The 25798-nt window shown below is 31.6% G+C and overlaps 4 protein-coding genes across 16 annotated transcripts in view; 1 reads left to right on the forward strand and 3 right to left on the reverse strand.

The window, feature by feature from the left end:
• LOC122573138 (FERM, ARHGEF and pleckstrin domain-containing protein 1-like) overlaps nucleotides 1-5084 on the reverse strand; it is a 28710-nt gene extending 23626 nt beyond the window's left edge. The window contains exons 1-10 of one of the 7 annotated variants that reach the window (XM_043739135.1): nucleotides 4918-5059; nucleotides 3721-3997; nucleotides 2898-3002; nucleotides 2597-2819; nucleotides 2388-2511; nucleotides 2222-2309; nucleotides 1993-2148; nucleotides 1742-1902; nucleotides 1564-1638; nucleotides 71-213 (exon numbers count right to left, since the gene is read on the reverse strand). In XM_043739135.1, coding sequence (XP_043595070.1) covers nucleotides 71-213; nucleotides 1564-1638; nucleotides 1742-1902; nucleotides 1993-2148; nucleotides 2222-2309; nucleotides 2388-2511; nucleotides 2597-2819; nucleotides 2898-3002; nucleotides 3721-3906 — 1261 coding nt within the window. In that variant the 5' untranslated portion in view covers nucleotides 3907-3997; nucleotides 4918-5059. Of the gene's footprint in view, nucleotides 1-70; nucleotides 214-1563; nucleotides 1639-1741; nucleotides 1903-1992; nucleotides 2149-2221; nucleotides 2310-2387; nucleotides 2512-2596; nucleotides 2820-2897; nucleotides 3003-3720; nucleotides 3998-4106; nucleotides 4254-4316; nucleotides 4520-4917 lie in introns of those variants that run through there. The other 6 variants (XM_043739136.1, XM_043739137.1, XM_043739138.1 and 3 more) reach the window with 6 other exon arrangements.
• Nucleotides 5085-7163: 2079 nt separating this feature from the next.
• LOC122573183 (zinc finger FYVE domain-containing protein 9) lies at nucleotides 7164-16742 on the reverse strand. 7 transcript variants are annotated; one of them, XM_043739233.1, is made up of 15 exons: nucleotides 16675-16742; nucleotides 16416-16575; nucleotides 16111-16185; nucleotides 13586-15835; nucleotides 13421-13500; nucleotides 11731-11908; nucleotides 11077-11295; nucleotides 10874-10996; nucleotides 10640-10804; nucleotides 10420-10579; nucleotides 9928-10343; nucleotides 9613-9856; nucleotides 9430-9550; nucleotides 9184-9345; nucleotides 7164-9057 (listed from the first exon to the last, which is right to left on the reverse strand). In XM_043739233.1, exons 2-15 carry the CDS (start codon nucleotides 16429-16431, stop codon nucleotides 8902-8904), a joined length of 4365 nt encoding a protein of 1454 aa, XP_043595168.1. In that variant the 5' UTR covers nucleotides 16432-16575; nucleotides 16675-16742; the 3' UTR covers nucleotides 7164-8901. The 7 variants fall into 7 exon arrangements, with proteins under 7 accessions (XP_043595168.1, XP_043595174.1, XP_043595173.1 ...); XM_043739239.1 differs by having other exon boundaries at nucleotides 11077-11268; nucleotides 11731-11845; nucleotides 16675-16731; XM_043739238.1 differs by having other exon boundaries at nucleotides 11731-11845; nucleotides 16675-16731.
• Nucleotides 16743-18303: 1561 nt separating this feature from the next.
• Nucleotides 18304-23686, forward strand: LOC122573185 (ubiquitin carboxyl-terminal hydrolase CYLD). The gene is made up of 11 exons (XM_043739246.1): nucleotides 18304-19072; nucleotides 19168-19309; nucleotides 19383-19607; nucleotides 20161-20336; nucleotides 20416-20532; nucleotides 20593-20816; nucleotides 20891-21063; nucleotides 21121-21417; nucleotides 21487-21602; nucleotides 21665-21881; nucleotides 21958-23686. The coding sequence occupies exons 1-11, from the start codon at nucleotides 18593-18595 to the stop codon at nucleotides 22146-22148; spliced, it is 2358 nt and encodes a 785-aa protein (XP_043595181.1). The 5' UTR covers nucleotides 18304-18592; the 3' UTR covers nucleotides 22149-23686.
• Nucleotides 22216-25710, reverse strand: LOC122573188 (repressor of RNA polymerase III transcription MAF1 homolog). Its single transcript, XM_043739249.1, has 5 exons — nucleotides 24726-25710; nucleotides 24496-24645; nucleotides 24033-24314; nucleotides 23844-23963; nucleotides 22216-23770 (listed from the first exon to the last, which is right to left on the reverse strand). The coding sequence occupies exons 1-5, from the start codon at nucleotides 24806-24808 to the stop codon at nucleotides 23701-23703; spliced, it is 705 nt and encodes a 234-aa protein (XP_043595184.1). The 5' UTR covers nucleotides 24809-25710; the 3' UTR covers nucleotides 22216-23700.
• Between the last annotated feature and the right edge of the window lie 88 nt (nucleotides 25711-25798).

The raw sequence follows: 25798 nt of genomic DNA on the forward strand, positions 1-25798 counted from the left end.
AGAGGCAAAGAGCGGGGGTATGAAAAAGAAAGCGTTTCTCGTGGAGGTTGGTGTCGGTCATGGTACATACCAGGATCGCCGAGGGGCAGGAGGGGGTGGGCAGAGATGCTGGAGCTGCCCATAAGGGAGCTGCTTGGAGTGGCCCCACGATAGCCTCCCCCCTCCAAGCCCTGCAATGCCCTACCACCGCTAGTCTGCCGGAACGAATTGGACCTGCGAGCAAGAGAGAGTCAAGTTCAGCATCAGACTTAGGCTACCAAATGCCAAGCCTGTCCAGAACTAACTAATATTTTTCGCATTTTTTTTTCCACCTCCCTATCATCTCTTGTAAAATAGTAGCTTTCTCGTTACGCTTACTCGGTTAACCATTATCGTTTCAAGGGTCTCCTTTTCTTTTTAAATCTCTTTGTCTCTCTCTCTCATAAATGTTCCTTTAATACATATGCTACCCTTGCTAGCCTTATATCGCAACCAATATCACGATCGCGGTAAAACAACAATGTTCGAATAATCAAGTATGCCCTCAAAACGATAAAATAGTACATTGAGTTAAACAGAAAATGTACGAGTCAAATAATGGTAATAATAGCAATGTTAACAAGCAATCGTATGAAAACTATCCTTTATACACAAGATACCACATCATCGTTAAAAATCCCCTCCATTATCACCTAAACATTTGCTCTCATTGCATTTAATAATTTTCCTACATCCTGTGCTTACAGTTTTACATTCAAAATTCAATGATTTTGTAAACTAGTTATATTTTTGCACGCAAACTATTGTTAATGCTACGCGTAAAGGATCTGCGCACGAGTACTCGTTATCTTCGCATGCTCAATTATCGCACACACGGAGATATTCGATAAAAATGTGCACACAAACGGCGATGAATCTATCGGTGAAACACGATGCTTTTCGCTCTAATAGCGCATTATTTAGTAATGTTATCTGATTGTACATCGAAATTGCGTGATAAAAAATCATGTATACCTGTTAACTGTATGTACAAGGATGAAATTATTATAAAGGAAGTACGTAATCTCTATGCTCTATTGTAGAGTAGGCTACTACGATGGAGAAATATCTGATTGGTAAAGATTCGATCGGGACAGTGAAGTATGGTAACTTTGCAGTGTGTATCATTAGGTGTTACAACGACGAGAATTAGTGACCACACTATCAAAAATAGGGTACATTGATCATTCGGGTTATCGTGCCTGATGGTGAGCCTGACTCCCCGCCACCCCTGTCCGAACAGGCAACACTGACACACGAAAGTACAAAACGAATAGAGTAAACACTTCGTTCTACTTAAAATTGGAACAACGATAGACATGATAAATACCAATTAATGTCCCGGCAAAAGCAAGACCGTGCCACCTCCCGTCTTACCCACGCAAGATTAGTGCGCTCGTTAATTAAAATATATCTCAATGGTATAAAACCAGCATTAAAAGGGGACAGTACATAACGATACGCATGCACTAGCTACACATTACTAGTGTATCCAAGAATTGATTCAATCATAGAACGACATTTCGCGCTGCTAATCCAACTTACCTTTGAAACGTTTGCCTCTTCACGTAATTGTCCCGAACGAATTCCACGATTTGCTTCTGAGTTTTCCCGCTGTACCTAATAACGCAATATCAGGAAATTTCATTAAATCGGCTTACATGGCTTATACATTTTATACGCATAACATAATATGGAATGTTTTTAGCGCAAACGCGCATACCTAAATGACGAGCCACGACTGAGAACTCGTGTTTTTTGTCGTACCACTCGTTTGACCACCGAACAACGGAAAAATCCATGATTCTCTACGCATTTTTTCCAAAAATTTTTACATTCGTTGCGTCCTTCGAAAAAGAATTCCACGGTATCCTTGTAATAACCCTATAACCGTTGCGCGAAATAGTTAATTTTCAAACCCGGTTCTTCGAGGATTCGTTTCGACATTATTTGAACGGAATATAATACACTTACGTAACCCTCTGGATGAAGTTTAATTAAGAATCGTTTCCTTTTAAAGCTGATTTTCCTGATTTTAGCCCAACTGAACGTATTTATTTTGGTGAAATTTTGAAAGACTACTATCCCCATATGTGCCACAGCCAGATTCAACGGTACACCCTCGTGATCCTTCGATAACAAATGAAATGCAACAACGATTACATACTCAAGCATAGCATAAGTCATATCTTGCGATACTTACTTTAGCTGGATGCATTTTCATCCCGTACAATTCACAGCGACGTGCTGTTTCCAGCAGATTGAGATCTGCTTCTGCCGGTGATTGGCCTCTGTTTACAAAACGTAACATTTTCAGGACATTGAAACTTTATACATATTTGAACAAAGTTAATTGGAAAATATCTTACGCGTGTTTTTTATGATTTTCCATAATACGACGCTCTAGTTCTTGATCTTGATGAGGCACAAATTTATAAGTTGACAAATACGTATGATCTGGATAATCCTCTATCACATAATCTCCACACTCGGCTAAAATAATTAATCATTTGTTGTAAAACTATTCTACTTTTTAATTCATTTTCATTTATATAATTCTGAAATGAATTATTATTACCCTGCACAATATAACTCGCCATCAAAGCTGCCGTATTATCATTGCATTGTAATAGACCTTGGGCTAAATCCCGTTTAATTTGAAGACAAAATAGATATCTTGTAAACTCTTCTTCTAATTGTGCTGGATCAGGTGTATAAAATTTAACGCAAAATCTTAATATGGGATCTATTAGTGATAGTCCAACTTGTCTACAAACCGGCTTCTCTAAATCTAACCAATACTGCAAATAAATAATATTGGTAAATATCAAAATTGTATATACAAATTATTTAACAACACATATTTATCAGCTTCTTACTTTTGTTCCATTAGGTTCCTGGTACTCCAAACCAAAATAATCAGCTTCCAAAAGATGTAGCTGTTTGCAAACTTGATCAAATAACACTCTGCCTAAAGCTTTTGCCTAAAATTTAAATAAACTTAAAATAGTACAAGCCTAATTACTTTGATCGCAAAAAGTTTCCAATGTCAGATATTTCAAAATAAAGTTATCACACTTTAAATTACTCTCTAAGACAACTGAAAATATGCTTTAGATGCACCATATATATATTTTATGAATAATCAATACATCAATACATTTACTCCATGCAATATAGTATCACCAATTATCTGCTCCAATTATTCATTTAGAAGTATTATATGCGTAGATAGCATAAAGTAAATGATTTTTTGTTATCAAATAAATACAATGATAAACAATAATTTATAAAAATATTTAAAAATAGAAAACACTGTTATAGTTTTATCAATAAAAAATACATCAAACTGAAAAAGAACTCCTTTCTATTCTTAGACATTATGGCATATATCTCATACAGTGATTTTATATTAAATTAGTTTAGTAATTACATTAAAATACTGATTAGTTGAACATGTGACTAAAGATATATAATTGACTTACTTCTCATTACAAAATCAATTTAATATAATTTTTAATATTTATTTCATATATGTTAATATTTAAAGATATTTTGCATTAGTTATAGAAGCAGTTATGATATATTTGGCTCAGTGTAAACTTGAAATGAAAGCATGTCACTTTTAATATTTTGTGTCTTACATTTGTAACTACCTCGCCAATGAACAGAACCATTTCATGAAACTATTATAAAAATTACCTGAACTTGAAACATTGTAATTGTATCATCCAACATCTGCACACGAACAGCAAGCATTTTACCAGCTTTTCTAGGTGTTGTAGGAGGAGTTCTACTACCTCCATCCACACCTGCAGGAGTCGAATGACTATGAGGCATCTTAGATCCTCCACTGCCTTTCATGCTTATGCTTTCTATATCATTCATTTTCAGTCATCTACTGTAAACTGTAGAATGACCATCTATAATTTATTTCCTTATGGAAAATTTGATTTATAATTCACTATTACATTGTCATCTGTAACAAGACATTAAGTATATTTACTTAAACAGAAGTATATTTACTTACTGTTTCTAACAAAAAACAGATTGAATTAAATATAATATATCTTTCGAGTAAATATTACATTAACATTGACAACATGCAGTACAAATAATTAAGCAAGAAACATTTCCACGAAAAAGATACACGAAATTTTTCTCTATCCTCTCAATCTCAAAGTAATCCTGTATCTACGCAGTATCGTGAAATCTTATACAGATTACATCGGATCGTTTAAAATTCTTGAGAAAGTGCGAAAGATGTAACGTTATGAAGACGAGAGAAGTGTACTCAAAAATATCAAAAGTCAAATATTATGGTTTATACAAAAAGCGATCGGTCGATCCTACTTATGCTATATAATTTCAAAAAAATTATTAACGTTTGTTTACATAACTTACGACGATGATGTGTGCTAAATGTAAGTGTTATTGACTTATTATTCGACAATCCACTCTAGAAGTATCTTACTGAGAAGTTACGATGTTACGATGTTACGTCAAGACTATGATTATACCGATTATACTACTAATCGAACAGTGCTAATGGAATACGTTAAGAGATTGGCTGTAGTTAAAAGGGTTGAAAGTGTTGATTTGTCGATCAATTAATGATCTTAACATTCAAATAGATACCGATATTCTGAACTATAGTTTTGTCGACTGTACTCCGCTATTAAATTTCTTCTATGAGACATGAATTTCCAATTGAAATAAATAGATAAATCAATTTAAATTGTCTTAAGAAATGAGAAATAAAAGATCCATAGTGATGCATCTTAAATATACGAGAAGTGATACGAAGAGAAAAAGGCGGGGCCTAGGATCTTTAAAGGGAAAGAATCAATCAAACTACATTATGAAGCAACAGAAAATGTTGGATTCTCTCGTACATACGTTTGCCGGTTTAATAAGACCCGTGGCAGCACGCCCCAATATACAGCAACGCTGAGTTCATTGATCACTAAACACTCATGCACCGGCACTCCCGTTGTATGTAGAATCGTCTTCGCGATACTCCTAATATTAACAGAGAGGAAATGAGAGTGTTCATGCTTATGCTCCTGGTTGTTCCCGGACTAGTGCTGCACCACGCGACCAAGTGCTGAAGGAAACGAAAGTTAACATATACAAGAACCTATAAAAGTAGGGATCTACCCTGTTTGGTTGCAATTTAGCATATACAAGAACCTATGTATTTAAGCTTAAAGTTAGGGATCTGCCCTATTTGGTTGCACACTAGCAGCACTGGACAAAAACCTATTGAGTTCCGTGCTACAATAACCTATTTAATTGTATGGTTCTACGGAAAAGTTTGTATCTACTTAAAAAAGGCTATAAAAAATATTTTTTACTTTATAAATATGATGTTACTAAAGAGTTATATAATTTTAAAAACAATAAAAAAGGTCGAGCTTTCCCTATCTACAAGCAAAGATTAGCCGAAGAAATTATTGAAAAATACTTAGCAAACGTAAGAGTAAGAGAGGCATCATCTATCAATGATTCATTAACGCGATATACTGGCCGGCATTTTCCTATACGATTACCTCCAACAGTAAAAAGAGGAAGGAAAACATCAAAACAATGCGTTATGTGCTTATCTATGTTAGTTCGAAAAGAGACAGTTTTTAAATGCGATGTCTGCGATGTAGCATTATGTATGGATCATTTTAAAAAATACCATGTTAAATAAACTCTAAGAACTATTCGGAAGTTATCGGGAGTTTTATTATTTTTGTTAACTTCTAAAGTAAACTCTCGATATACGGCAGCGCGCGATGATACGGGACAACCGTCGGTTGAACGACGCTGATGTCTGAATAGAGTAACTTAAGTGGAATCACGATTCAAATGAGTTACAAGAACGACATGAAAGCGTAACGACATATATATGTAACCACGAAACTAACCACGCATTTTATCCATCTTTCATTCATTACTGACTCAAAATTATTAATTCCATGAATTTTGATTTTCTAAAATTCGAAGGATTATATTAAAATGAACATTTCACATTATATTAAAAACAAATGATACTTCTCATTTGGTATTCAGTGAAAGAATGACGAAAAAATAGGAGAAAGATTGTGAAAAATGAAACGAAAATACGAAATTTTTCAACGAAAGTTTAAAAAATAGCCAATCAGAATACTCTACCAAAAAAATTATTTTTAAAATTATAGAAAATTATGTCAATATTGGTTGCGAAAATTAGATATACTTAATATGTATGTGTATCCCTATACAAATAAACCATCCTATAAAGGAAAACCATCCAAAACGTTTGAGTCAGACATTTGTATTATTGAAATGTAAATTTCTGCCTTCGAAAAAATTCTAACTACTCTTCGTTTTTCCCTTTGATTCTTGAGACTTTCGCCCTTCTTTTTTTATGTCTTCTCGGGCGCGAATCTCCCTCAGCTTTAACGGAAAGCTTTCCTTCGAATACTCCTAGAATCATTGTACGAATTGATTCTTCAGAAACTGTGGAATTTGGAACACGAATGTTCTCTGGGCTGACTTCATAGTGATCATTTTGCCTTACCTTACGAATATGAGAGTTTCCGCGGTCAGCAGGAATCGGAATTAATACGTACTAAGGAAAAAGAATATGTGGTTCCATGCCAACGATGAAAAAAAAATCATGCCAGTACAATTAACATGCCAAGTGTCAAGAATTAATGTTAAATCTAAAACATTATCGTGTATAAAAAATATATTAAGATTATTGCATCATTCCACTGATCCATTACCATTTGAAAAGGAATGTTCTCTTTTCTTCTCTAAAAAAAGTTGTAGTAAACAATTAATTTCTCTTTCTTAAGTAACTTACAATTAGTTTCATTATTGCGCGATTTTGCCATTCTCATACTTGTCTATTTTGGATAGGAAAGTAGATATAAACTTTTCCGTATGACCGTACAATTAAATAGGTTCTTGTAGAATGGAACTCAATAGGTTTTTGTCTATGCTAGTATGCAAACAAACAGAGCAGATCTATAGCTTTAAACTTAAATACATAGGTTCTTATATATGTTAAATAGCAACCGAACAGGGTAGAGATCCCTACTTTGATAGGTTCTTATATATGCTAACGTTCATTCCCTTTTAAACGTGATAAAAATATGAACACGAAAACGTTACCCACACAATATTTTCTTTATTTATTTACATCATTTTCTATTGCGAATTACAAATTTTAGCTTTTTTGTCAACTTGATCTGCATGCTACATTAACAAATTACATATTTTAAAACTACTGTATACAATTCCTTGCAGTCAAGTAAATTTGTTGCAACTATACTCTTAATTTCTATATTCCATTTTTATCATGTTAAACAGCTTTTTAGACAATCTTACAATACAAGCAATAAAAAATAAAATTCTGCACTCTTAAAATATGTGGATTTTCTTTTTCCAAATTTTTAATAACAAATATAAACATTTATATATGTCGATAATCACATTGCTTACAACAATATAGAAGTATGTGTTATTCACTATCTTGCTAATTGAAACTAAACGTTATTATAAATTTCTAGTATTTCAATATGTTTCAATACCGTGCGATACCGAAACATCAAATTATAAAGATTCAATCTAACTTCTAAAACATTACAAGATAGAGCAAAGAAAAAAAATTTACAGACTAAATCACAAAAATACTATATTATAAGTCAAAAGAATGTTTTATCTATTGATTATTGTTAACTATTTTCATAAACAAAATGTATGCTTTGACAATAAAACAAACTTACATATTTCAGCTATCATACATACATATTTACAAATTATTATTAGTAGTTACTATTATCAATATTCGTGTCATAAATATTCCCATATTTAATTCTTTCTATTGAAATATCATATCATATCATTTATTTCCCTGCTAAGATCAACATCAAAGTACAAAAATTTCACCTAACGTAAAAGTTACAAAATTTGATAAAATTTGAACATTATTAAAAATTAAACAAATATGAGGAAATTTCCTGAGTCAATTTCTTACCTGCAATGTATAAATTATATTGAACCAAATTACGCAATTTCTTTTATCATAGTCACAATATTTAGTTTTAAACCTTAAGTCCTTGATTAATTATTCAAAATACAACAATTTGCATCTCATCATCGTATCATTATTTGTATCATTTCTATCAGTATTTAATAATATTTAACGTACATATATAAAAAAGAAAATTAATTTGAAATGTTAAAAACTATTTTGTTAAAGAATTCTTACAATTTAAGATTTTGTTCTTATTAAATTATGGAAAGATAAATAAGAATCTTTCAGTTTATTACATTAATATTTTTAATACTCTTTTGACAGAAAAGTACTATTAACTATCATTATACACATATTACACGAATAACAACAAAACAGATATATTTACACAATAACAAATAATGGTACTTCATTTTGATTTTAGTCGCAAAAAATTTTCCATCGATATTTCTTTTTTATAAAATTTGTATGTATATATATATATATATATGTGATATACAAAAATTGTGATATCAATGTTCTTTCCTCATATAAAGCAAACAAATTTGAGTTCCAAAAGATTAAAGCTAATACAATTTAAAACAAATTTCATTATCTATTTAACTTTAAATTTTATAATTTCTCTCTGTTATAATTATACTCAAATATGATTCGATATAGTTTTATAATATAAGCGCTGTTTTTGTGTATCATTATAGATGGATAGTATTTAGATAGAAAATATTTTCCGCTCAAAAGATCTATTTTTTAGTGGTTCCACGAGTTTTTAATTATACATTTCAGTCGTGTGCGAACATCACGAACTTTATATTTCTACTATATTATATTAATAAAATCGTTAACAAAACAGGAGCGAACGGAACGAGGTTTCAATCATCGAGTATGTAAAAAATTAATTCAAGCACAATATGCGTATCTTGACTACTTTGCGCTGCTTTATGCAGAACTTGAATTAATTCGTTGTCTAAACTCTTCATGTAGATTGGAGGCAATTTCATACCTTCGCTACCGGCTTCATAACCAACCTAGTATTATTATAATTATAATTTTATTATATTTCTCTTTTCAAAGAAATTATTTTAAATTACTAAAATCTGATTATTTTTTCACACTTCATAAAAGAAGCTTATAAATTGTCACATTAAACTTACATTGTCAGGATGAATAGTTGTTCTTACACCAAGCTTTGTTAAACCAGCATTGGCTAATAAGTCCAATAACTTCACTAAGGCTGTACATGTTGCTTTCGCTATATTTCCTGATAATTTATTTATATCCACCGGATCATGAACACCATTCGGATGATCATCGGACTTTAAAAAGATAATATTCTATGTCATATATTATAAATATAATAAACAATTCAGAATTTATATCATATTTTTTTCTAAACGTACATTAATGATAAATACTTCTGTCCATCGTATAAATCTACTCGTTCCTTTATAATCAATACCATTGTGTATTCGGATTGAAGGAATACCATCCATAGGTCGTCTATCAATAGGACTTTTTACCCTGAAAACACGCAACATAGACTTAAATAGATGATTATAAATAATCATTATAGTAACACTTACCCTACATTGAATTGCAAGTCATTATCGACCCACTTTATGTTCACTGTTTCATCCGGCTCGGGTGCTCCTTGTCGACCGCATCCGATCGAAAAGTCTTGCATATTTTTTAGAGCTGCTTTCAAGGCTTCCATTTTCTCTGGCATTATTTCTACCATTAATCCATCCTCAACTATGCTAGATTTCGCTGACAAACCCATCGATGATTTCAATGCTCCGTTAATCACGATAAAACTAGTACCTGTTACTGTATCGAATGAACAATTACTTTCAAAATATTCAAATAAATGCATAAATAAGTAAAAATCGAATACGTACTTGTTCTTGGATTATTATTGATACTTATCGCTTGCGTTTGATAAGTGCTTTCATCACCGGTGTTAGTTTGTATACAGACTAAATGTGAGTCAGCAGCGATACTAAAATTTGAAGCGTATGCTAATACGTGATCATTCGAATTATTTAAACCTTTGATCACTTGATCGTATCGATTTCTCGGAAACATTACATCCGTCATTCTGTTTCTTAAGTGAATTGTTAGACCCCTCACACTTGGTAACGTGTACGCAAAATTTCTGAAGTCAGCTAAAACCTTCATAACTGTATGTCCTATTTCAAAGTATAATGCATCCCGAAACCGAACCGAGAACAACGGGCACGGATAATAACGATATTCTGCGCCCAATCGTAAGACAAGGCGTAACGGAAATACTTTCGCCCATGGTGTTTCCCACCTATAGATATCAAGATAGCAAATTGATCCATTTTCAATAGCCATTAAATTTGCATTATACCTTAAAAAAAACAAACCTGTGAACTAGGAGGCCAAATAGGTACGGGCCAGGAGGTAATATAATTTTTTGCAAGCATTGCGATGTTTGTCGAATAAACAAGAACCCTGCGTGTTCCCGAGAATCCAAGAAATTTCCTCCCTGGTATATTAAAAATCCCAATTCGGACACAATGTTTCCTGCATGAAATCAAAGTAACGTAGCATTGTAAATTAATTAATGTAGAATATAAATAATACCTTTCATAGCTTCGAGACGTAATTGGTTAATAAAAAGGAGCAGATCCTTAGGAACCCGGGTTTCATCAGGTAGTACCTCGATTAATAGTATAATTTCATCTTGTCCGACGCAATCCAATCCTTTCGAAGTTACATTCCAACATGTTTTATTAACACAACAATTTACTACAAATAATGAATTTATTAATAATTGTATAATATCTGAAATTATACGCACCTTTAATTTATACTTACAAGTTACTATTTTGACATACGCATAGAGATTTCGATTAATCGCAAACATAACAGGTGGTTCGCATTCATTTTTCAGCGTTTTGTATAGAAGATTCTCGTCCGTTACAGCATGATATGATACCTCTGATTTATATATTTGAACATATTTATGTAATACAACATTAACATAGAACTACTATCCTGTAAATAATATTATTACTTACGTCCTTTATGTATCGTTACTGTTGGTGGAAGCGCATTAGGGTCTTGTGGCACATAACTTTCTGTATTTGGGTCAAAACGTGGTAGGTTCTGTTTCTTGACAGACGTACTTGGTGCAGATGAGCCAGGTGTTGGTATTCTCTTACTACCAGATTTCCGGTATGGTGGTTTCAAATCCCACGACATGTCTAGTTCTGTCAGGTCACAGCCAGGCCTTATTCCTGTGTTTTAGTTAGAGGTGCATAAAACCAAAACAAACAGGAAGGAACAGGTCCAGCGTAAGGGTGAAATATTTGAAGGAGGTGAAAAGTAAAATATAATAACTTGGGCAGAGGAGTGTAACTTTAACTCAAAGAACTAAAAATATTATAATGAGGTACGTTAAGAGTAAAGTGTAAAGAGTTATTACATAAAGTTGTTGTAGATTTGAATAATATATATTAAGCATTAAGTGTTAAATATTATACAGTTATCTGCAGCCAGAAGCATAGTTCTAATATATCAACAAAAATAATTTTTTTGATAAACCAAATTACATATTTGTAAGGCATATAAAAACTGAAATATTAACTTTCAATAAAGACAAATTCATTAGCAATGCATTTCTTTTGATTTAAATAAATCTAAATAACATAATATTTATGACCTTCACTCACCATCACTGAACATAACAGATTTTGAAATTTCAGGCCGACTCTTTGTACCATCTTCCCTTTTAAGGACTCCAACGGGTACCATAACCGTAGGAGGTGGAGGCAAGCCGCCAGCTAACTGTTGCAAGGGTGGTATAGTTGAACAGTACTCCATGGGATTATTTGGATTAGGCTGTCTCCCCTATAACCATTTGTCGAATACTCCTAACATTCACATTTATTTCTTTATCCAGCAAACACAAGCCATGCACATAAAATATCAGTACTTTTCTGTTAATTGTATTTTAATTATGTTTCAATATAATGAAATTATGTTTCACTAAATATCTTAAAAATCTTATCTTGTCTTAAAAATATTAACTTTAAAAAAGAATTTGTTTGCTTTGAAAAATTCACAAAAAGCTTAAATAAGACAAACAAGCACTATCAGCAGTAAGATAAATAAAATGACAAAGGATATATATGTTTAACAAAATTTTAATGTAATATTTCAAGCAACTATTTGTTAATAAATTTGTACAACTGAATTAATGCAAACTATAAGAAATCTTTCGTATTTACTGGATATTAATTACTATTAAAGTAAGAAGCAAACAAGTCACTTTTCACAAAAATACTACAGTTCGAACACATGCCTTATATTTGCAATGCATGGCAAAAGAAATAAGAAACATTCATAATGTACAAAGAACATAATACAAACAGGTAAAATACATTACTATGAATTTATTACCTAAATGATCTAAGAAAAAATTTTAAACAGTGAACATTTATTTTTAGTTGAAAAATATCAAGCTTTTATATCAAATTAGTATCTTCTCATATAAATTTATTCTAACAAGAAAGAAGTATTCAACAAGTTGTTATAGGTGGTCATAAAACTCATACTAATTCACAATTAATTTAAATTAATTGATAAAGTGAAAAGCTTCTTCTAAATTTAATTTGTACATTTATTCTGAATTAGTAAATTCAACAAAATATTTACAAATTAAAAAGGAAAAAATAACGTAATAAAAATTGAAGAAATGTAGGAGATTAATGAGTCTTACAAGATTCCATTGCAAGTTGTTTTCAATAGAAATTAGGAAATTAATAAACAAAAATTTTTATTAAATATTAACATTCATAAGAATGTAGTAGAAATCACAATCAAAGATTTAGTAGTATAATAGCTCATATTGCTATTTTTGTAAACAACTGAATCAAATTAATGAAACAAAAGATTATAAACAATTGAAAGTAATTATTCAATGCTATACTAAAATGAAAAATATGATAAGCTACTCGGTATATACTTTGTGTCAGTGAAGAGAGCTCCAGAAGTGTTACCATCAATTATTAATGTGTCATAATCCCATTTTGTAGAATTCGTCAATACGACGATATAAACAAATAAATCGAAAACATGAATAAACAAACCAAACATGCAAATATGCAAAATCTAGAACACAAACAAACCGAAAATATATAAAATAATGTAAGAGAACAATTCGAAGATAAAAACATTTAATCAAATAAATATACATATATTTTTTGACCAGTTCTACAAATCGTTAATAGTCCGTTATAAAACAAGAGTAATACTTAAAGAACTCTTCTCAATTTCTTAGAGAATAGTAAAATTTATATATTTACACATAAAAAGAGATTCATAACACTATACATATAAAATAATTTATATCTAACATACCTGGGGCGAATTGATATCATTATTATTCATACATGTGGAATAACCAGAAGACCATTCTCCTATACCCTGTTCTGTTTCAGCTAAAAGGATAAACATTTTACTTCCGAATATTATAAACAAAAATGTTAAAATAATTCAAATAATATTAAATTGAAGAAAAGTTACCTTTAGTAAGAAGCTGATAACAAGAAACACAAACGCGTGAATCAATGTTTCCTTGATATTCTAATTTATATTTCATATTACAACATTTATTACATAACACTTTTCCGCATGCCCGACAATGATGTCGTCTTTTGATAACAGTAAACTTAACATCACAGAGCATGCAACTAGGAGCATCGCTATCGGGAACCCAGAATGGTGGTTGTTTTCCCAGAACTGAGCCAGATTCTGGTAAAGAATTCTCTAAAATATCCGGCGAAGATCCTTGCTCCTCTTTTATACCATCAGTATCTGATTGAACTTGATAAGATGGTGTATCACTTGTAGAACCAAGTACTTGGTGTTCTGTGCTATTGTTTGATAAAACAATATCCAATGTTTGGGGACGTACTGGCTTCTCTGAATCATTGCTAGTATCACTTACATTTGGTCTTGTGTAAACATCCACAGACGTAGATATTACATCATCATTATGTTTTGTCATATCAATTAATGTATTTAGCTCAGATGTGGTTGAAATTCTTTCTTCCGAAATATTATCAATATCGCTTGGCATTTTTAATTCACAAGCTTGATTATACTGCGTAGAATTTCCTTTCTGCTCTTTTAATTGTATCTCAGTTCTGCCATCATTTAGTGATCCTTGATTAATATTTAAACTATACGTAGGACGTTCTTGGCTGTCTTCAATATCTTTTGTATCAGGCACGCATTCATTTTCTAATTTCATTTTATCATCTTTAGCTACATTAACTCTATGCAACAATTTTAATTCTTTACCACTTGGATTACTTAAAATATCTTTGTGTTTATTTAATCTTTCTTCATTTAATCGATCATCAGATTGTTGTACATTTTGCTTCATTAATGCATTATTTAATAATTCTTTATCTGTTTCCTTTTCCTGACAATCAGTTACTAAAATGTTTTCTATCCTTTCATTTAATTCTGATTCTATCATTTTACGAGATTCTACAGAAGTATCTGGGAAAACTTGGACATTTTGCTTATTTTCATCTTTTTGATCTTGAGAAACATTCTGTGCTGTATTTGTAATATTTTCATATTTATTGCAGCTTTCCCTTAATTTCTCCTCTTCTTCTAATTCGGCTAAATATTTGGTCAATTCATCTTCTGATAAATTATCAATGTTACTAAATCCAATTGGCTTACATACTGAATTTAAGCTGCTCCTATGTTCCTCACTTGTACCAATATTTTCCATGCTTAATTTACTTTCATTATCTTGCAATTGTGTTGTAGACTCATTTTCATAATAACCATCTTGTATATAAGTACACTCAAGCATAGAATTTTTTTCCTGATCTACCCTATCAGAATTATAGTTATGTATTTTGTCATTTTTAATTTCTGCTTTATTACTTAATTCAATACAAGCTTCATTTAGAGCAACTTTTTCAGGAAGGTCTGTTTTGCTTTCCAATGGTTTGAAATTTGTTACATGAACATTTTTTACATCCTCTTTAATGTTAGTTTCATATGTAATTGGTAATTCTACCATTATGGGTATTGTGGCATCCTGATAGCTTGAAACAGGAATTTCTCTAGTTGTATCAGGTATATCGACTGTCTGTTTATGTGGTATACTTTCATCACTATCTTTAGCGCTGCTCTGAATTATCTGAGGTACCTTAGTCTCTAAATCAGATTGTATTTCTGAATCATTTAATATGGAATGAATGCAATCTGAACTTCCAGGTGGAGCATTAATGTACTCATTCAAACTGCTGAAAACATTGCTAACACTAGGTTTCAGATTAGACTGGTTCAATTTCTTATCATACCTATTGTCAATCTTTGGGCTGTTGTTACTATTTTGTTGTTTTTGTATTACCTTTTGCGACATATCATTATATATTGCTAAAGAAACCTGTTCAGAATCATAAGATGGAACAGATTGTTTTTGTATTGACTTATTATCGTTTGTGCATTCTTGTGTATAAAACTGATTTACATCTGTATTTTCTATTGTTGTCTGTTCTGTACTACAATTAAGATTCTCAGAAACTATATCATTTTCATTAATACATTTGTTTTTTGTATTTATTTGTTGCAAGTCTTTATGCCTTTCTACAGGTAATATAATATCAAACTCTTTATTTGCTTTCTTAGGCTCTATTAGAAGATAATTATAACCTTTTAAAGCTGAAGGTTCTAGATTACATTTAACTGAAGAAGATGACGCATTGTTTGTTGAAAGATTATCAGATGCTATTTGCTCTGCACAGTCTGAAATATGTATTCATTATATTAATATTAACAAATATGTAACATTAACAGTATCAAAAAATAAAAATATCTCTATCAGACATGAAATTATTTAAAAAAAAAGCGAAGTTATTTATAAATTAATTTTTATAAAAAAAGAAATTATAGAATTGAAATTGTTTTAATAGAAAAATTATTCTACTTAGAAAAAGTTATCAAGAAAACCAGGATTAGGAACTTTATAGAATTTCGAGTATATTTAAAACAGAGATAAAAAGAAACTAAATAAATTTTACCTTCGTTAAATTCGAAATCGTCCAAAACCTTGTCCAAATCAATAGCAAATTTTTCCATTGCGTCGTTAATGTTAGCTACGCCAATTCTGAAGTCATTGAATGAACATTCCTATCCAACTTCTGATAATGGTAAATACGATTCCATTAATGGTATCCGTTCAAACGAAATGTACAACGTAATTTTAGAATTTTGTTGTAGCTAATTCATCGAAAATATTAAAATATTGAAATATGAAATGTGAAAAAGAATGATCGGTGACAAGTTACATGCACGATATTCTTAATCTTTCAAAAAAATTTCTTACAGTGAATCACTGTCATTCCGCGTGAAGAAAGAATCACTTTGCATTAGGTGTCTTCAATCAGTACATATATCTTGGCAAATCGGTTTCCTTTTATTATCCATAATACGCAGTCGGTGACATAAGTAAAAAAAGTGGATAATCAGAATGGCCTGAGTTGCGCCTGAGAAAACGAAACGTAAAAAATAAAAAAAAATAACCATAAATTTTTTATCATCACGTGGATTAATTGACAGTGAAATAAGCACTTGTACATACTTACACACTACTTGCCTGTAGAACTGTCATTCTATGCAAACTCAGCAGAGGCAAACGTATCCTATCGATAAATCGAAAAATTTATTCTCTTATTCTCGATTAATCGATTATGTTCGAAAGAATATGAATTTTATAAGTTTTAGCTACTTTTAGTAATTTATAATCTTGATTTTGATCTCGACATTATAAAAAAGGATATAATAATTCAGATCACAAAACTTTAAAATAATGTAATTTATTACGATGAAAATTTACTATAATAAGATTCATACTCTACAAAATTTATCTCTGTAATGTAACAATATCAAAAAATGATATCTTTTATAATGAAGATTCATGTGCTTTGCATATAAAATGATTTTAACCATGATTAGTTAAATGTCTTATTATTTTTAGATATCATAAAAAATGTATGTATAAACAAGTATACAAAAAACATATAGGATGATATACGATCGATTTATTCGTGGGCTGAACTTTACTTTAGAGATCCAAATATTATAAACTTTTTTATTTGTTGAAATCTTATAGTTTTCGACATGTAAAATCTAAAAATGCAAATTTTAATTCGCGGTTCGAAAGTTAAACTATGTAAAACTAGTCATTTTTGGGACATTTTACATGTTACTTTGACACCATATTGACTTATTTCCATGCTGTGTCTAATGAGTGAAGTCCGTAGAGTCACTGACTGCACGAAATGACGGCCATTTTGGCGGGTTAATCTAATATATTTGATTCACTAAACTCTGAACTATCGTGAGGCAGCCGATTACGTTAATACAAATTAACTTCTTGGGAATTCTACTACAGCAACAGATAGTACGCATATGTAAAAAATAAAATCGAATTAGCTACCAACTAAAGATTAGATGAGGATAGAGGTCACATCTATGATGATGAATTTGCCGAGCGCCTGTGCAACTTTTTGTGGTGCCATAACCTGTAATGTTTCTGTCATAATCAATAATGTTTTTTCCGTCATAACCACGATCATATAAATAAGTCTCGACAGACATATACTGAAACCTAAGGAAAACCGTCCAAAAACTTAGTCGTGACTAGTTGTGAAAAATGAACATGGAAGGCAAGATGTTTCTTGCGATGCTATGAATGTCTCCGACAGAAACAGGGATGCTCTACTCATTCCTGTTCGTCTCGCAAGAATGTTTTTATGATCTATTTATTTGATTATGATCATAACAACATTAGTTTGATGGGATTGCTGATAGGAGCGATTCGAAGACACTACATTTTTTAATAAGGCAAGCGGAAGTCAAGGGCGTATGACTTTATCTATGCGACCAATCAGATGTCATCTGTATAGTCCAGTCATTGGACGAAGAATGGATAGAAGCCAATATGACGTCAAAGTGTAAAATAGCCTAAAAATGCTCAGTTTTACATAATAGATAACATTTCAACCAGTAGATTCTGCAATTTAAAATTTGTGTTTTCAGATTCTACATGTTGAAAACTATAAGATCGTAAATAAAAAAAAGTATAATTTTTGGATCCTTAAAATAAAGCTCAATCCAATGTAATGAATGAGAACACAGCTTAAAATTTCCAACTAGTGATTACCAACAATGCAACCCATCTTCTCACTATTAAATACCCTATGTAGATTGACAGACAAAGTGCATTCTTCTGCTTGAATTTGATTGTCACGCGTAGGTATTCGTTCATACTCTAAACAATATTTCTTTAAATAATTTTACTGGATACTCTCAAATCTTAATAATACACTAAGTAAAATGTAATGGATGTAGAGTTTCTATTTCTCTACAATTCCTTCTATATTTGTCTAATTTGATCTAAAACAAAAACTGTACAGTGACAGGGATAAACGTTTCTCTTTATCCGCGTGTTCCGCACATGTGGTTGATAAATTATTTTATTATGATTGTCTACGATTAATCATGGAAAAGCGGAATTCCAGTAATAAAGAAGACCGACAGATCTCACAGTATTTTGTCGCCAAGCAAAATACCATTCTCATGCGTATGTCCAGTGAATGTGACAAAAATGTCAATACATTACGTCTCGGCATGCTGGTTGAAGCTGTCGAAGATTTAGGAGATAGCGCACTCAAAGTACGCGTGATTGATACGACAGGATCCGAAATTTGGCGTGGCACTGAATGGCGATGCCACAAATTTGATCTGATTTCTGTTACACCAGAAGTATGGAAATTTCTACCTGCTGTGTCAGTCCCTCAAGAGAGAGTTCGCTTGGCAAATTACAAACACTTATGCGAAGAACTTATGAGCCTAGAAATAAATGACACTGTTTGGTATTGTGCTGATCCCTCGGGATGTACCAAATTTTTGGCTATTATTAAGTATATTGGACCTGTGCCACAGCTTGGGCAAGGATATTATTTTGGCCTTGATTTGTTGGTAATTCCATGAAATATTTTGTGCATTGTCGTTTATATCCTTAATATTTTTTACTAAATGAATATGAATATACCTATATGACAATATATTTGTAGGATGGCGATCAACTATCTAAGACTGCTTTAGTTAGCAACGAATATTTTGTTTCTACTCACTCTGAAGGAAGATTTGCTACACTAAGTAATATTTTTCCAATAAAACCTGGAGGTCCTACAGGTCTTGCAAAACCAGATAAAAGTACAAAGATAAATATTTTATACCTTTCAATTTTTGTAGAACTTTAATTGATTAATTGAATATTTTATTTCAGATTCTTGTATAAAGATTGAAACAGGTAATAATTATACAAATGATAAGAAAAAATCTGTATTGGACACAATACCACCCGTCTTATTAGAAAGATTCACTCTATATGATGATAATAAAAATAATAATAATAGAGACCAAAGATCTGTGTCAAAAGAATATCATCAATCACTAAAATCAACAACACATGAAAATGACAGCAATGTAACTAAGAACACTACCACCCATGGTAATTACAAAAATATAAAAATAAATTTTAAGTTTTCTCAGTTTATTGCTTAGTAGAATAGTTTGCTAACTTTTCTAAAAATTCCGCATAGTATACTTGCCTTTACCTACCACATGTAGTAGAGGGAGTTAAAAATAACTCAGATGGTTAAAAATAACCAGAATCTTAGTCTCACTCTGTACTACCGGCAAGCTTTTTAGTGTTATAAACTTCTCATAATTTTATTATAAAATGGCTGCTGCTTTGCAAAACATCCCCCTCTTTGTATTAGAACATAAATGGAGTAGTGATATTGAATCAAATGTGTATAGTGATATTGAAGGGACACTTGAACGTTCAAGTCCATTGGGTTGTAGTAAGGAATAGTAGACATTCTTTACTCTACTAGCGTTCCATATTTCATATTTATTTAGCATGTTAAATTACATTCCAACTCTTTTTTTCCTTAATTTCAATACACAATTACAGTACAATTGAGTTTTTCTATGAAATGTTATTAATGCTAATGTTTTTGATTTCAATACATGAGTATATATTTCTATTATTATAACAGGTAATACACCGGAAAAGAATGAAAATAAAAAATGTGGACGAACAGAAAATTTAGATTTAATTGTGGGTTCAAATGTGAAAGTATTGTTGGATTCTGATGTACACTATGGAATTATTCGTTGGATCGGAACTCCCCCTGGTATTACTCCTGGTAAATTGATGGCAGCTGTAGAATTGGTACGTATAACATAAAAACTAACAATAAAAAGTAACGTTCAAAAAAATTAAAAAGAAAGTATAATTGTTTTATTTTTAGGATGATAATCACCCATCTGGTACTGACGGAACATATAAAGATATAAGATATTTCCATTGTCGACCTCACAGAGCTGTTTTCACGGATCTTGACCAGTGTTCACGATATGATGCCATGGTAAGTATTACCATTTTGTATATTCTTTTTGCAGTCGTGTAACGAAATATATTTATGCAGGCAAAAGTTGATGATCCAACAACATCGATAAGTACAGATAATTTCGGAAATATGGAAAGCTCTGTTATTGTTGGTATGGTACGACCTATTTCCGTAAAAGGAAATTTGGAAAGTATTTGTGGAAAATATCGAGGAATTCAAGGTCATCACAATTCATGCTACTTGGATGCTACTCTTTTCAGCATGTTCACATTTACTAGCGTTTTTGATAATCTTTTATTTAGGTATGAATCGAACCTGATTCTATTTTCATTTTTTCAAATTAAAATGATGTCATACATAATATATTGCTTTTTAGACCACCAAATGAAAAAGATTGTCCACAGTACGAAGAAGTACAAAGGGTACTACGCGAAGAAATTGTAAATCCACTTAGGAAAAATATGTTTGTAAGGGCAGATCGGGTGATGAAGCTCCGGACTTTACTTGAAAAATTATCGTCTGTATCCGGGCTCACTAGTGAAGAAAAAGGTATTTGATCATAGATGAATAATATTTTAATAAATAAAATTGTTTAAATTCTTTCAGATCCTGAAGAATTTTTAACGTCCCTGGTTGCTCAAATTCTAAATGCTGAACCATTTCTTAAATTAAGCTCTGGTCAAGATGCATATCATTACCAACTTTTTGTCGAAAAAGACGATCACTTAAATCTTCCAACTGTTCAGCAACTATTAGAACAGAGTTTTCTTACGAGTAATATAAGATTGAAAGAAGTTCCTTCGTGTCTTATTATACAAATGCCACGGTTTGGAAAATCATTCAAGATGTACCAGAAAATTCAACCTACATTATTACTTGATGTAACGGATATAATCGAGGATTGTAAGCATTATTATTATGCTGTAATATAAAAATATTGTTTATCAATCATGTCCAATTTTTCACTTGTAGCTCCAAGGCAATGCACCGTTTGCGGAAAGCTCGCGGAATACGAATGTAAAGAGTGCTATGGACAATGTGGCGTTGGACTTGAAAGCATTGCTTTCTGTTTGCAATGTTTAGAAAAGGTAAAATGAATAAGTAGAAAAAACTGAACTTCTAATACAGAAGTTTTAAAAAATTTGTTTAGGTGCATCGACATGAACGAAGGACAAATCATGAGCCAAAGAAGCTTATAGTACCAATGGAGTTTGCTATTTTACAAGAACATTGTCTGATCCCACGATTATATTTAGAATTATCGGCTGTAGTTTGCATTGAAACCTCCCACTATGTGTGTTTCGTAAAATGTGGTTCTGGTTCGGAAGCACCGTGGTGCTTTTTTGATTCTATGGCTGATAGGAAAGGTATTTCAATTATGTTTTATAAGCTCATATACTGTATCTTTATTGCTGACTGGTAAATTTTCCCTTATTTCTTTAGGGGAACAAAACGGCTACAATATACCGGAAATGGTTCCATGTCCAGATTTTCCATATTGGTTAAGCGAAGAAGGTGGAAATTACCTAACTGAATTGACAGACGACCGTCATCTACCGGAACATGCAAAACGACTATTATGCGATGCATATATGTGTATGTATCAATCTCCTGATGTTATGATGTACAAATAAGTTAAATTGCCTGATAATTTAGGTAAGTTAGGTTTAAAGTTACTACTCAATGAAAATAGACATAATGTTTGTGCTTGTTGCTTTATTTATTTCATGTATGCGATAAAGACTTTATACCACTAAACACAAGAGGTAAAGAAAATATCAGTGCATGGCTGAATTGTGTCAGCTCATAAAGTTTATTCAAATGTTGACAGACAAACATGTAGTATTAAGGGAACTAAGATTATACACATATATTATACAAATTACCAGATAATCACTGTTTTGAATCAAAAACTAGTAACTCCAGTATAATGTTATTTTTTAAATTCTCGAGATATATGTATACATATATATATTTATGAGTGACATAAAATTAAATTTTCCACTCTACACGAAAATTACAGTAAAATCTACTAAGTATTGTGAAGTTTATATATATTGCACGATCTAATCAGTTTATTTAGAATGAATTCAAAACATTGAATTGAAATCTTTATAGTGCACAAAACTGAGTATTTATATATCAATACATACATTAGAATCATGTATATTTATCAAAAGTAATATACGAAACATAAACAATTTTATATGAAAAGCTTATCAAAGCCGTTAAGAAGTATCAGATGACTGATTTTCATAGCAAAGAGCACAAACAGCTAACAAATTTTTCGTAACTTAAAAATATAATGACTAGGATTCAAAAGTTAACGTTGCATTTTTAGATCTATTGTTGCTCTCATAATTTTATACTTTCGTTTTATAATATCAAATTAGATTTGTTTTAATTTTCCTATTGTTACTATCATAATAATTCTAAAGGGCTCTAATAGAGCAACATAGCACAACAATAATTTAGAATCCGTTAAGTTTGTTGCTTTGTTATATAAATTTTTTTTTAATAATTGTTGATAATAAAGATCTATTTTGATATCTTGAACATTTCACATAAAAATAAAATTTAATTCTTAGATTTATCAAAATTTGATTACTATATAGCAGATTTATATATTTAAAATATCTTGGATAGTGAACATATATATGAAAGTTATAAATTTATAAGGAAAACAACATAATTTCAAGATTGTATAGTATTGTTCTTCTGTTTGATTCTTTGTTGACTACAATTACGCTTTAATATCGTACAAAAGAAAGAAACGGAAAAGTAAATTGATTAAATTTTCTGTTAAAAATAAACATCACTATAAGTGAAAATAAACGAAATAATTGTAAAACTTGAAATGTATTACTGTACATAATAAGTCACGTACAGTAGTGCCGCGTTAATTAACCGCGGTTCGGGATCATATCTAATCAGTTTTCAAGAGAAGTATAATTCTAGAAAATTCTAAGTACTCCGTTGAATGCAAGAGGGATGTCTGACACGTTTATTTATTTTAATTGCGTAACGTCAGAAGTTTCGAGGAACTAGTTCTAAGAACTGGTGGGGATAGTAGCGGTTAGTTAAACGTAACACTACTATAATAGGTGAAATTTAATGTTCATTCATGCCTCTGTATGGCAGAACAAATAAAGATAGTGATGAAGTTTGTAAACATGTATTATGAATTTAGTATCTGTCTTCATCTTCATCCATGGCAAAATCACTGCCAACACCAGAATCTAACACGTAGAGAGGACTGTAAATACACATTTAAAAAAATGATAGAATATAAGTAAACAATAGTTGAACTGAAGAATGATTATACTCACTTTATTGCTCTGCATGGGAAAAACACAATGCGTTTTAATTTCTTATTATAGAAGAAATAATTAAAAGACCACAAGCAGCCATCTTCTCCAAATGGATCAGATGCAAAATCTGGATTGTAACTAAAATATTTTCATATTCTTAACTTTATTTAGTATATACCGTCTTTTCATGAAATTCTAGATATTTACCTATAAATATCACATTCATTTAAAGATATTTCATGATCAATGGCAGCCCAAAGTGCCGTTCGAAGAGTACGATAATGATCAACCGCGGTTGCACTCAAATTACTATCTACAGCATTCATGACCCATTGCAAGCTTGGTTCTTTACTGAATTCATGACTCTTAGCATCAGAAAAATCATAATCTGGATGGAAAGCTGAATTCAAAGTGGCAATCAAATAGAATAATGTTTTTCTACTGATTGTATCACATAGTGGACCATCTTCATCACCGGAAACACTGCGGCTGGAGCAAAAATATGGAGACGTGTTAAATCACTCTACAGGTAACAGATGCTGTCAAAAAATAAACAGACATTCTTTTATAAGGTATTGTAGATTTTTATGATTTTTATTATTTAAAAGGATAATGTTCAGATTTCTAAATTTATTATTTCATTACATCTCTCATCTACAATTTTTAATACCTAAAGTACCCTTGAGCGGGTGATGTTCCTAAAGATGTTTGTGGTGGTGATAAAGCTTGAAGATCATGTGGAGTAAAACCTTGCTCTGCATTGAAACGTTTATACAACTGTTTATCATTTCCAGCCATTTTGCAAGAGTAACTCTCTATTCTGTGGATCAAGAGAGATAATGTTTAATATTATTTTAAAGAATAGTATATTTCCACTAAATATCTTTCCAATTTTCTTACCTGCCTATTATTTTGCTGTCTCCAGTCTTGATGGACAAGGCACTGTTTATAGCTTCAAAACGTGTACTCTCCAGCAGTTTCATCTTGTCGACAAGCAGAAGTTTCCTTTTACGTTGTGTAAGAACAGCCTCTCTGTACTGAATATCCTTTGTGCATCTCTTAGTGTAACACTCCTGTCATTAATACTCCATTACATAGGAGCTGATGACCTTTAATGTGTTTTTCGACTAAACTTGACCTCGTTTCTCAGTCGGACGGTCAAGGTGTTCAATATAATCGAAAATTTAGAAAATTTCTCGGACATCGAAGACTTATTGAGTCTTTGTACATCTTTCTTATATATATGAAAATTCCTTTCCTCTTCGAGTGTACGAAATTAATCGTGGACGTAATGATTTTTCCCGCGACGCCGAGCTTGTACATCACAGATCTCTAATTAAAGATATCGAGACGAATTTACCGTCTGTACGCAGTCCGATTTCAGCAATCGGTTCTCAGATTAAACTTCAGCTGTGACCAGCGTTGCTTTCTTGTCGCTGGTGCGAGTGACGTGCAAGCTAAAGAGAGGGAAAACGGCGTATAGGACAGACAAGACGGCGAGACTACCCTTGAGAAACAAAAGACGCCGTTCTTCTTTTCTTTTTCTTTTTTTTTAGGGTCGAAAACTCGCGCTAAACTGAAAGTCGCTGGCGAATGTGCCACAAGAGTTGTGAGAAAACAAGGAATCAGACTCGTTTATTAGAAGTCAGCTAAACAAAGTGACTAAGGAAACTTTTACACATCCGCTACTGACGAAAACAATCCATAATTACGGACATTGTTGTCACTATCACTTGAATTATCACGGTCACTGTCAAACAAAACCACCGTAGATTTGATATAATTCCGATGCAATAATCAAGGATCGTCAAACTTCTATTCTTTTTCGTTCCTGTTTCGCACCGTTTATCAATTATTTGCGTCCCGATATTAGTACACCTATATGCAACGAATATATGCGTTCTACGTGACAGAAATAGCACAGCGAAGCGTCTTGAACTTTTCTCTCTTTCTCTAATTCTCTTTCCCTCTCT

This window comes from Bombus pyrosoma, linkage group LG11 (genome assembly GCF_014825855.1).
Source record: "Bombus pyrosoma isolate SC7728 linkage group LG11, ASM1482585v1, whole genome shotgun sequence".
Taxonomy (NCBI): domain Eukaryota; kingdom Metazoa; phylum Arthropoda; class Insecta; order Hymenoptera; family Apidae; genus Bombus; species Bombus pyrosoma.